This window comes from Tachypleus tridentatus, chromosome 2 (genome assembly GCF_004210375.1).
Source record: "Tachypleus tridentatus isolate NWPU-2018 chromosome 2, ASM421037v1, whole genome shotgun sequence".
Lineage (NCBI taxonomy): Eukaryota > Metazoa > Arthropoda > Merostomata > Xiphosura > Limulidae > Tachypleus > Tachypleus tridentatus.
Genome location: NC_134826.1, coordinates 154,150,484 through 154,163,995, shown reverse-complemented (window position 1 = coordinate 154,163,995; position 13,512 = coordinate 154,150,484). Strand labels below are relative to the sequence as shown.

At 30.5% G+C, this 13,512-nt stretch overlaps 1 protein-coding gene across 1 annotated transcript in view; it reads left to right on the top strand.

Annotated features, from left to right (window-relative positions):
* LOC143245398 (transcription initiation factor TFIID subunit 1-like) overlaps positions 1–13,512 on the top strand; it is a 114,069-nt gene that overhangs the window by 86,713 nt on the left and 13,844 nt on the right. The window contains 4 exon segments of the mRNA XM_076491692.1: positions 4,904–4,959; positions 5,327–5,463; positions 7,774–7,836; positions 10,524–10,620. Of these exon segments, the coding sequence (XP_076347807.1) occupies positions 4,904–4,959; positions 5,327–5,463; positions 7,774–7,836; positions 10,524–10,620 (353 nt within the window).

Below are 13,512 nucleotides of genomic sequence, written 5' to 3'. Positions count from 1 at the left end.
CATGGTGAATTACTTCCTGTTGTATTTGTATCATGAATTATTCTAATAAAGTCACCTTTTGAAAGTTTCTGTCATTTTGTGAATATTCTTGATGTAATTTTGTGACATATTTATATTTTTATTATTTCATTCTTTTCATGGTGTTTATTGAATTGTAAAATCTATTATTTTAGTTGAAGTTCTCACAAATTGTATTAAATTTGATTGTGTTTTGTTTTTTCTTGAAGAATGAACCAGTGATTAGTTTCATTGGATCATTTACACCCTTTATTCTTCACTTATGGCACTTTTGTTATCAGTGTTATAAAACTATAGAACATTGCTTTTGAGCAATAGCACTCAAAAGCAGCACAATTCCAGTGCACTCTAATGTTTAGACACTGACCATCAAGAAGCGGTCCTCTTTTGATAATTGGTAACTCAGGCAGGAGTGTGAATATTGATATCAATTGTAAATTATCAAAATTATAAAATGTCTGTAAGCACAACATGTATCAATAGCATGATAGCTACACTGTGTTAGTGACTACAGTATGCAGGCATGCAATGGCAATTATTCATTTGGATAAATCATTTTTATTGAATTTATTGTTAAGGTTTTTGTGTTCAAAAACACAAAAAGAGTTTATAGAAAACAAACTATAACCATTACATATAAATTGATTTTGACTGGAAATACTGTTTTCAAAACAGTGTGTTACAACACCCAGTAGTGGTAATAGTGATGGCTCTTTGAAGCAAGCTGTTACAGTGTATTTCAGTGATACCAGATATATCAACAGTTTTACAACAGAATGACACAGTATGCTGTTGGTACCAGATATATCAACAGTTTTGCAACAGAATGACACAGTATGCTGTTGGTGCCAGATATATCAATAGTTTTGCAACAGAATGGCACAGTATGCTGTTGAAGCCAGATATATCAACAGTTTTGCAACAGAATGACACAGTATGCTGTTGGTGCCAGATATATCAATAGTTTTGCAACAGAATGGCACAGTATGCTGTTGAAGCCAGATATATCAACAGTTTTGCAACAGAATGACACAGTATGCTGTTGGTGCCAGATATATCAATAGTTTTGCAACAGAATGGCACAGTATGCTGTTGGTACCAGGTGTATCAACAGTTTGTTGGTACAGGTGTATCAGACAACAGACACAGTATGCTGTTGGTACCAGGTGTATCAACAGTTTTACAACAGAACGACACAGTATGCTGTTGGTACCAGGTGTATCAACAGTTTTACAACAGAACAACACAGTATGCTGTTGGTACCAGGTGTATCAACAGTTTTACAACAGAACGACACAGTATGCTGCTGGTACCAGATGTATCAACAATTTTGCAACAGAATGATACAATATGCTGTTGATACCAGATATATCAACAGTTTTAGTGGATAAACATGACAGTTTTACAGTGGCCATTACAACAGTCCAGTTCAACAGAAATTCATAAAATATTCAGTAACTTGGCCTGTTTTATATATATACATGACTGTTTCTTTTTAAGTTTATAGGAGAATTATGATTCACATAGTTATATAGCATGAGTATTAAATTTAGTTATTTTTAAACGTGATAGTGTATTGCATGTTTGTTTACTTAATCTTTATGAATAATACATGGTGTAGTTCAATTGTTATGGATTGGTGATTGTTATATTACTAGAACCTTTCAAGTTTCATTGTTTTAATTGATTGTTATTGCATCATAACATCCAGTAATTTGTGGATGTTCTAGACCTTGGTCAAGGCATTGAAAGTGTAGTTTGGAAGATAGATAGGTCTAGACTGGATGATCATGAGTTTAGTCAAAGAGCATATAATGATGGTTTTTAAAGTGAAATAATCACAGATTGTATTGTAATAACAGAATAAAAGAGGATAATTTGTCTTGTCAGTTGTGTCTTAAAGTAACTGAAGCAGCCTGTATGGACTTTTAATGAAAAGAGATAATTATTTAGAGCTCTGGGAGGAACTGTAATAACCAACAGTGTAACAAAATTTGTATATGTATTTAACTTGTTTTAATATATTATATTAAAACAAGCTGACTGTCTACTGTTATATATTGTTGAAATTTATCACCAACAAGTCACAGACACCTACCATAAAGAATCCAACCCATACATAAAAATGGCCATCAGTATGCTTTTTTTATGGAATAATATGAATACCATTCCTTTATTCAGCTACTTCAGGTATGTGGTGTTAAATGAATATTTCTGGGAAGCAACTTGTATTGCTGTTACATACAAATCAAATGTTTTTATGTTGTCTGAAGCATGTCGGTCACTTTTACCATTGACCTTGGTGTTTGTGGATTCTTTCTGTTACAGGTTGCTTCAGTTTGCTTATCGCAACTGTGATACAATGATTCTGGTTCTTAAAGTTGATTCATACGTCTTTGTTTTCCAATGCCATTAGGTACAAAGGACATCTTCACATTCGAAATTCTATCTCCATTCATAACACATCTTTATGATCTGAGTGTATGAATATTTTGCTGTAACAGATTTGATATTAGTTTAATATCTGTGTTTGTTTTAGTTTAATATCTATTTAGAAATTATGTAATGTATATGGTTAAATGTGTGCTGAGCAAGTCCCAACTGTTCTCTAAATATGTAGAAGATTCACGAGTGTGCTAATCCACAATATATGTTTTATGAAAACATTAGCTTATCTTGGAATATTGTAAACTTCCAAGAATGTCACTTAATGAGTATGAAAGCTAGCCATCACAAGAAACCAAGAGACAGTAATAGAATATTGTTGGTTGCGACAGTCAATATACTATAAGCCTCAGAAGCTATAATTGTGATTAACACTTATTGATAGGAAAACTACAGATATTTGACCAAGAACGTTTATAGATTTTTAACGTTTAATTTTTTTAAGTTGAGTGGATTAACTTCAGACATTAGTATTTCTACAAAGATGTTGGATAGTATTGGGGTGAAAAACTTCAGTGTGCTTATGAAGCAGCTAGCTAGCTTCCCCGTCACGTGAATTGTACCTATGTATCAACATGGAAGTAATTTGCTCTCCACAAACATTGATAAAAAGATTCAGTTCCAGACCAGATAGAAGACTGAGTTTTCTTTGTTTGTCAAACTATTGTAAATAAACCATTATTATAAATTGTGTTATTGTTTGTATATTTAAATATATTTGTATTAAGGAAGAAAATTGTGTACATCAATCTTGTTGTCAAATACCATAAATTTAATACATATTGACATTCATTTAACATCTAAATTAAAATTAAAACTTCAGGCTGTTTGAAATTGTAACATGTTAACATATGTAACTTAATCAATCAGAGTCTGATCTGAGATAAATTTAATACATAACATTGTGTGAACAGAGAACTTTTCTGAGGACACTGAGGAACCTAGCAAAGAAAAGATAACAGTGTGTGGGATTCTTAACTAATATAAATTTGTTTTAAAAGTTTGTGCATAAGGTTGTTCTGGAAGAAATCAGCAGTCTGTGTTGCTAAGACCTTGACCAAACTAAAGCAGTTATAACAAATGGCACAGTGAAGTTATTGTTAGTCATCAGTTATTCCTTAATTTAGAGGTAATTTTCCAAAATAAATATGTTTGACCAGACTTACAGACCTGACAGATTTTCATTCTTCACTCTACAGAACAAGTTTAACATCTCACTGCTAATTGTACAGAAATCTAGCTCTGACACTTACGTTATCCTAAGTGAGTAGATGGAAGTGGAAATATACATGGATCATCTATTTTCATCCATTGTTAGTGTGACAACATATAAACTAAAATGATCTGCATCATTTATTTCTTGTCTACTATATACTGGGAAAATGTTTTAGTATTGTGAAGCAAATGATCAGTGCCACAGCTTGGATACAAATACTAATTATCAGAACTGAAGCTCAGTCAACAGATGGTAGTTGTGTGTGTTTATTAATGTAGCAAAGCCACATTGGGCTATCTGCTGTGTCCACTGAGGGGAATTAAACCCATGATTTTAGCTTTGTAGATTTACCACTGTCTCAGTGGGGGATGATGGTAGTTGTCATTGAGTGTAGACCAGACTTTTGTTCTCACTTAAATAAAGATTTTAAGATTAAGTAATCAAATCTTACTGTTCAGTTAGAGTAGCCCAAGATAGTAATTCATTCTTTTACTAGCTACTTTTTCTCTTATCTGTTAAAGTTACTAATGCCTGGTGCGGATAGTCTTTGTAGTTTTCCATTAAATAGTTGAAATAAATCAAACCTTTTGTATCATCAGTTACTGATTTGAAACCACTGTGAACTTTAATAGATTTATTCTAATTTGTCCAAATGTATACCAGTAAAATTACAAGTTTCTAGAATAACAATGAATCTTCTTTTTTTTTCTTGCATGCACAGTGGACACTTATCTAACAAACAATTCATTGATATGCATAATGTATTTCTCACTGGCACTTTTCAGAATGTCAAAATCAATTTTACCAAGAATAACATCACATTCATGACAATAGTTACAGTGTAAAGGCCATTTGTTCTGTCTGCTGGCTGTTCTGTGTGGAAGCAATGGCTCATTCTCAATCCATATGTATACTGTAACATTTTCCATGTCTGAATCTTCAAGTGATTTTGTGGTTCTAAACACTTCTAGTGATAAACACGCACAATAAGGAGCATAAAACCAAAACTTTAACCTGTTGTCCTTCTGTCATTGGAGTAAATATAAGTGGAACTCTGTGTAGTCTTAGATGTTGAGTTTTTATTAATGTTTATAATACAAATACTGAATGAAATGTGTAAAATTATTTCATGTTTTTAAGATACAGATGCACTTATGCTTTGTAATTATGTAAATATTTTCTAATGACACCTGCAATTTGTATAATTTGTTTGTTTTGTTATAGACAAACAATCCAGAGATGATGATAATGTGTCCATGACAAGTTTTGGTTCTAATGCTGTAAGTATCGTGTTTAGGAAAGCACATTATGTCGTAAGGTGGAGTAATATGAAAAGTTGACAATAAGACTGTAATAATTTTTATTTCTTGTAAAATGCACTTTTTTTATTAAAAAAAAAGCATTGAAGGTTTTTAAAAATTTCGTGGAAGTGAAATCTGTGTAGAAAAAATTTGATTATAAATTTGGAGCCAATTATTATTTTGTTCACTGTTGGTTTTGAGTTTTCAACTTACAATATCAATTTTGATGCTAGGACAAAGTATTTATTTTATTGTGCATCTTTATAACAAACATAATATGTTTTATCTTGTTATAAATTATAATTCACATATTTCAATAATATAGCTTACTTCTGTTATTTAACAGTCAGGGCGAATTCTAAGAATTTATAGAACTTTCAAGTCACCTGAAGGGAAGGAATACATTCGTTGTGAAACAGTTAGGAAACCTGCTGTAATAGATACGTACGTTCGTATACGCACAACAAAGGACCCTAACTTTATGTAAGAAATTCTTATGTTTCTATGTTAAGTTGAAAATGAGGTGTGTAACTCTTAACCAAAGAAACTTATTTTCCTAAAAACCACTTTTCATACCTTGTAATAATATGTTATTGTAAGCTTTTAAATAGAATAATAGTGTTTTTTAAATTATAATTCTTCTAAAACAGTGTATTTATTTGTAATTTATTTAAGTTTCTGAGGTGTAACAAGCTGTTTTTATACATGTGACCAAAATACAAGTTTGTGGCTTCAAATAGAAAGCATATTACATTTTATGTGCACGAATATTGCCTTGGCTGGGTTCTAAAGTTCCAATGCCTGAGATTTGGATGTGGGGGGAAACAGAAGTGCTACAAGGAAACCTACTTTCATGGGACAGGTGCGAAAGTTTTACCTGTCCTGTGCCCTTATCTGAAAGGAAATATATATAAATATAAACATGTATTCACCTTATCTGTGCTTATGTATTTTGTTGAGTGATTTGTAATTGTTGAAATATGTTAAATGGTGAAATGTATTTTTGTAGGAGCATGGGCTAATTTACATAATGACACAGTTGATTTCTGTGTTCTGCTTTTAAGTAATATTTGTATGCTATTTCTGTGAGCTTGTTTCTAAGGGTGGGTAGATTACTGATTTTGTGTACATAGTTTACAGGTGTGTATGATGGTAGCCAGTTTGCTGCCTTTAATATTTTATTTTGTTGTATTTTGATCTTCTGTGGTGTGTTAGACATATTGTATGTGACTTGACATCCATATTCTATTAATGGATGGATGTAAGCCTTGTATATTTGGATGGTGGTCTCTGCTGAGCAGTTTGAGTGTTTGCTAGATATGGTCATCAGATGTGAAGTGCGTTTTTTGATGGATAAGCGTATGTTGTTAACATGTTTTTTCCATGTTAATCTTGAGTCAAAAGAGTTGCCAAGGAATGTGATGTGCTTGCTCATGTTAATAGGTGAGTTGCCAAGTGTGATGTTTACTTTTTCTAGAGTTTTTCTGTGCCTTTTTAATTTCCTATAAAAAAGTGATTGCTTGTGTTTTTGTTGGATTTAAAACCACTCTTCACTTGTTGCTTCAGCTTGAGACAGTATTTGGTGTTTCCTGAATTGAGAAAACACAGTAGCTTTTTTAAAGATTAAAGTATCTGAGAAAACCACTCTGGGGACATTCTAAGCTGTTGATTGGTTAATCATATGTCATATACTGTAGTAAGAGTGTATAAGGGACCGTTTCAAAAAATGGAAAGAGTTGAATGTGGCCACCATACTTTATTCAATACATAAGTGATACCTCAGTAAAATAAAAAGATATGAGGTTCTTATTTTACACTCTAGCTAGTCAATATTAGTAATTTGAGTTCCTAATTTATATGAAACTATAGACTTAGTTTTTTTAACATCAGAAACATCTAATTTTAAATGGTGCTACATTCAACATACCTCATGACTCACTGAAATATATATTTAGATATGTTCTTTTAATATTTACTTTTAAATTAAGAAATTAACTCATATATTATATTAAAGTTTGAATTATAATCTACAATTTGATTCTGAATTTATTACATAAATTAATAAAATAGTAGTTCAATATAAAATTTTGAGCATAAGTCAACAAATGTGATGACATGATCTTTGAATCCTTACCTGTTGTGAAAGGGTTAAGAAAGTGTCGAAAATGAATTAATTTAAATGAGTTTGGAATAGTACAAGATCTAACATTTTCTAATTAGAGCTATTAAAGTATTCTAGGCTACAAACAAGTTCTGTATTTCAAGTGTTATAAGTGTTACACTCACAATTTGTATAATTTAAAAATTAAGATGTATAGAATGATTGAATATACCAAATTTGAAATTTAAATCTTTGATAAAGTGGTTAACAAAGCTCTATTGTGATGTAGGAGCATATATCAGGCTTCTTTATTATATCTTAACTGTTATTTTATACTCAAGTTTGATGTTTTGAATGTGTATTGCGTGTGTGTGTTTTAAAGTTTGTTTATTACATACTGATAATATTTATTACTGTTGACACATATGTTCCTAAAGACTTTAATTCTTGTCATCTTTTAAATTCTTTATTTATGTGTTTAATGCACTGATAACCACTGTGTTATCTTACAGTACGTTTATTCCATGTGTGTCAGAAGTAAGTGGGCTGACAGTTAAGTGTATATGTTCATATCAAATGTTAAGCTATTGACAGTTGAATGTTTACACTGTGTTTTTAATAGTCTTCATTATTAGAAGAACATTGTCTTACATAGATCCTTTGTCTTAATATTTTCATATTTTGAACTATAGTAAGCAGTTTGCCTCAACATTGGATGAACATCAGAAAGAAGAAATAAGAAAAGAGAGACGAAGGTAAGTCAGATTTTGTGTTTTAAGATAATTCTTACTATCAGTGTGTTTAACAGGCTATTGAAATAAACAGTTTTCACTGTCTTTTTGTCCTGCCACTACTTATAATAAGCATGATTATTTAATTGTATGTTTATTTATGTAACTTACAACTAAATTTGTACAAAAGAAGTTTAATCTGTCTTACACTTGTATGTGTATTGTAAATGAAAATGTGAAAAAAATATTAGAGTTGTATCAGCAATATATTATAATTTTGATATACATAAGTGTGTAAGAACATAGATAATTATTGGGATTGTATTTATCACAGATCTACTTCACCTGATTTATTTTATCCACCACATAGGACTAAATTACAGTGTGTAAAAGTGTTTTAACATTCACCAGAAAATAAAGTTGCAACTCTACAGAGTTAACTTACACAAACAGAAGTGTTTACATGTCATTTTTATTACAATTCACGACCATGGAAAACATTATACTAATAAACAGTAGATGGAATCCTTTCTGGCTAACTCTGAGTTGAATATTTAGATACTGATCATTTGGGTGCAGTAAAAATAAAACTGAATATTAGATGTATGTGTTCATCAGGAAAGTGAACTGTATTATTGGTTGTACAAGAATAGGATAGCCAAGCTAGGGCCTAATTTTAAATGTATATTTTCACATCAATATGATACATTCTATTATATAAGACCACAGAAGACAAAATTTGATTGTTATTTAAGACTTGTAACATTGTTTATGGATAAGAACAATAGCACAATTTTACTTCTGTCATAAGACTCTGTTGTAGCTGTAGTCTGTTCAAGTATGAACTGTAACAGACTACTGTTAGAAGTTTAATTTGAATGTTTTATATAAAAGGAAATACAAATTAGAAAATAAATAATTAAATCACATTTGTAGGTTAGGTCATTCTCTATAATATAACTATGCTACTATAAATGTTCAAAACAAAAGTAAGTAGTCTTAGAGTAAAAAAATATTCAAAGAACAAAATATCTCATGCACATTGAAACTTGTGAAAATGAACACAGCAAAACAGATTGTTCTTAGAAAGTGATTTGTCACCTTGCAGTTATACCAAACTAAAGTAAATAGATGGTGTGACATCCCAGGCCATTCACAACAGATTGTTCTTAGAAAGTGATTTGTCACCTTGCAGTTATACCAAACTAAAGTAAATAGATGGTGTGACATCCAAGGCCATTCACAACAGATTGTTCTTAGAAAGTTGTTTGTCACTTTGCACTTATTCCAAACTAAAGTAAATAGATGGTGTGACATCCAAAGCCATCGACAACAGATTGTTCTTAGAAAGTTATTTTTCACTTTGCACTTGTTCCAAACTAAAGTAAATAGATGTCGTGACATTCAAGGCCATTCACAACAGATTGTCCATATAAAGTTATTTTGTCACTTTGCAGTTATACCAAACCAAAGAAAACAGAAGGTATGGCACCCAAGGCCATCGATAACAGATTGTTCACAAAAAGTGATTTGGCATTTTGCACTTACACTCAAACTAAAGTTGCTAGATGCTGTGACATCCAAGGCCATTGCAAAAACGTTTTGGCCACTGTAAGCAGTATTAAGTGAATGCCTCTGTTAATCAATAAATTTGGTGCAGAAATGGAAAATTTGTCTTCATAAAAATGTTGTTTTTTATATCTGTTAAAATGTTATGATTTAAGTCATTGTTTCAAATTCTGTGATATTTTTTGAGAAATTCAACATTATATTTCAACCCATGAAACATTTTGGAGATATGTATGTTCTCAAGTTGGTTTTAATTTACCACAATATGTCCATTTGATTGAAGTGCGAGCCAACCCTACAAGACACATGGTTGATATAATTTAGGTTTTAATTCATTTCTGCTTCATAGAATGTGTAACAAAACCTCTGAGACATGGATGTTTTTAGACAGGGTTTAATTCTTTGAACTTTGAAAAACTCATCACAAAACTCAAATCTTATGCTAGACCCTGTGATCTGTGATATTTCTACATAGATCTCAGATCTTATGCTAGACTGTGTGACCTGTGGCATTTCTACATAGATCTCAGATCTTATCCAAATATTCAAGAGATCTTTATTTTGTTTTTAATTTTTTTTAAATCAATACTATTTCTAAGGACTTGCACATGTTTCATTTGTAACAGTTCCCCAATCATGAAATGTTTCTACACATTCTTTCCTTATGGGTTGTAATTGATTCACAAATACAGGTATTAAATGTGAGGTAGTATAGCTTATGTGAAACACAAAAGTTTTAAAATTACTAATCCATTATTGAAATTTTTTGTCAACTAAATGAAAAATATATTGTTACTTTAAGTTGTAATGAATTAATACAATAAACACAATTGTGTTAATACTTTATATTAAATAGGCCACGTGTTTAAATGAAATAAAATAATTCAACACCTTTCATGAAGGCCTGAGAGATGGAGTAACATTTGTGATAGTTTGATTGGCTTTTGTTGGACTGAATTTGAATTAAGGGTGGTTATATGCTATTCATCTGTGGTATTTCATTACTGTATTACAGTTTTCTTTTGTACAAGAATTGTGTTTGTTTTTCTAGCTTAAATACTAGTGTTATATGACAGTAGATATTTAAACAAATATCTTCTATTTATAAAATTGATTTTTTAATTTGACTATATTTTTTTAAGGATTCAGGAGCAACTGCGTCGGTTAAAAAGAAATGCTGAGAAAGAAAAACAAGCTCCACCCAAGAAAAAACCAAAGAAAGAACAACCAACATTAAAAGTATCTTACATTACATTCTGTTTGTATAGAATAACTTCAGTATTATATGATGTAGAACCTTCAAACACACTGTATGGAAAGGTTACATTATGTAACTATTGTAGAATAACTTCAGTATTATATGATGCAGAACCTTCAAACACACTGTATGGAAAGGTTACATTATGTAACTATAGTAGAATAATTTCAGTATTATATGATGTAGAACCTTCAAACACACTGTATGGAAAGGTTACGTTATGTAACTAATATAGAATAACTTCAGTATTATATGATGTTGAACCTTCAAACACACTGTATGGAAAGGTTACATTCTGTTTGTATAGAATAACTTGAGTATTATATGATGTAGAACCTTCAAACACACTGTATGGAAAGGTTACATTGTGTAACTATTGTAGAATAACTTCAGTATTATATGATGTAGAACCTTCAAACACACTGTATGGAAAGGTTACATTGTGTAACTATTATAGAATAACTTCAGTATTATATGATGTAGAACCTTCAAACACACTGTATGGAATAGTTACATTGTGTAACTATTATAGAATAACTTCAATATTATATGATGTTGAACCTTCAAACAGACTGTATGGAAAGGTTACATTGTGTAACTATTGTAGAATAACTTCAGTATTATATGATGTAGAACCTTCAAACACACTGTATGGAAAGGTTACATTGTGTAACTATTATAGAATAACTTCAGTATTATATGATGTAGAACCTTCAAACACACTGTATGGAAAGGTTACATTATGTAACTATTGTAGAATAACTTCAGTATTATATGATGTAGAACCTTCAAACACACTGTATGGAAAGGTTACATTGTGTAACTATTATAGAATAACTTCAATATTATATGATGTAGAACCTTCAAACACACTGTATGGAAAGGTTACATTGTGTAACTATTATAGAATAACTTCAATATTATATGATGTAGAACCTTCAAACACACTGTATGGAAAGGTTACATTGTGTAACTATTGTAGAATAACTTCAGTATTATATGATGTAGAACCTTCAAACACACTGTATGGAAAGGTTACATTGTGTAACTATTATAGAATAACTTCAGTATTATATGATGTAGAACCTTCAAACACACTGTATGGAAAGGTTACATTGTGTAACTATTATAGAATAACTTCAATATTATATGATGTTGAACCTTCAAACAGACTGTATGGAAAGGTTACATTGTGTAACTATTATAGAATAACTTCAATATTATATGATGTAGAACCTTCAAACACACTGTATGGAAAGGTTACATTGTGTAACTATTATAGAATAACTTCAATATTATATGATGTAGAACCTTCAAACACACTGTATGGAAAGGTTATATTGTGTAACTATTATAGAATAACTTCAATATTATATGATGTAGAACCTTCAAACACACTGTATGGAAAGGTTACATTGTGTAACTATTATAGAATAACTTCAGTATTATATGATATAGAACCTTCAAACACACTGTATGGAAAGGTTACATTGTGTAACTATTATAGAATAACTTCAGTATTATATGATGTTGAACCTTCAAACACACTGTATGGAAAGGTTACATTGTGTAACTATTATAGAATAACTTCAGTATTATATGATGCAGAACCTTCAAACACACTGTATGGAAAGGTTACATTGTGTAACTAATATAAAATAACTTCAGTATTATATGATGTAGAACCTTCAAACACACTGTATGGAAAGGTTACATTGTGTAACTAATATAGAATAACTTCAATATTATATGATGTAGAACCTTCAAACACACTATGGAAAGGTTACATTGTGTAACTAATATAGAATAACTTCAGTATTATATGATGTAGAACCTTCAGACACTGTATGGAAAGGTTACATTGTGTAACTATTATAGAATAACTTCAGTATTATATGATGTAGAACCTTCAAACACACTGTATGGAAAGGTTACATTGTGTAACTATTATAGAATAACTTCAGTATTATATGATGTAGAACCTTCAAACACACTGTATGGAAAGGTTACATTATGTAACTATTGTAGAATAACTTCAGTATTATATGATGCAGAACCTTCAAACACACTGTATGGAAAGGTTACATTGTGTAACTATTATAGAATAACTTCAGTATTATATGATGCAGAACCTTCAAACACACTGTATGGAAAGGTTACATTGTGTAACTATTAACTTCAGTATTATATGATGTAGAATCTTCAGACACACTGTACGGAAAGGTTACATTGTGTAACTAATATAGAATAACTTCAATATTATATGATGTAGAACCTTCAAACACACTATGGAAAGGTTACATTGTGTAACTAATATAGAATAACTTCAGTATTATATGATGTAGAACCTTCAAACACACTGTATGGAAAGGTTACATTGTGTAACTATTATAGAATAACTTCAGTATTATATGATGTAGAACCTTCAAACACACTGTATGGAAAGGTTACATTGTGTAACTATTATAGAATAACTTCAGTATTATATGATGCAGAACCTTCAAACACACTGTATGGAAAGGTTACATTGTGTAACTAATATAAAATAACTTCAGTATTATATGATGTAGAATCTTCAGACACACTGTACGGAAAGGTTACATTGTGTAACTAATATAGAATAAATTCAATATTATATGATGTAGAACCTTCAAACACACTATGGAAAGGTTACATTGTGTAACTAATATAGAATAACTTCAGTATTATATGATGTAGAACCTTCAGACACTGTATGGAAAGGTTACATTATGTAACTAATGTGTTTGTGTGTTAGTGTGTCTGTTATAGATCTAAACATTCATTTTAAACGGCAGTTGTTAGTTATAATTCAGTACTGGCTACTAGTTCAATAGCTTGTATCCATTGTTTTT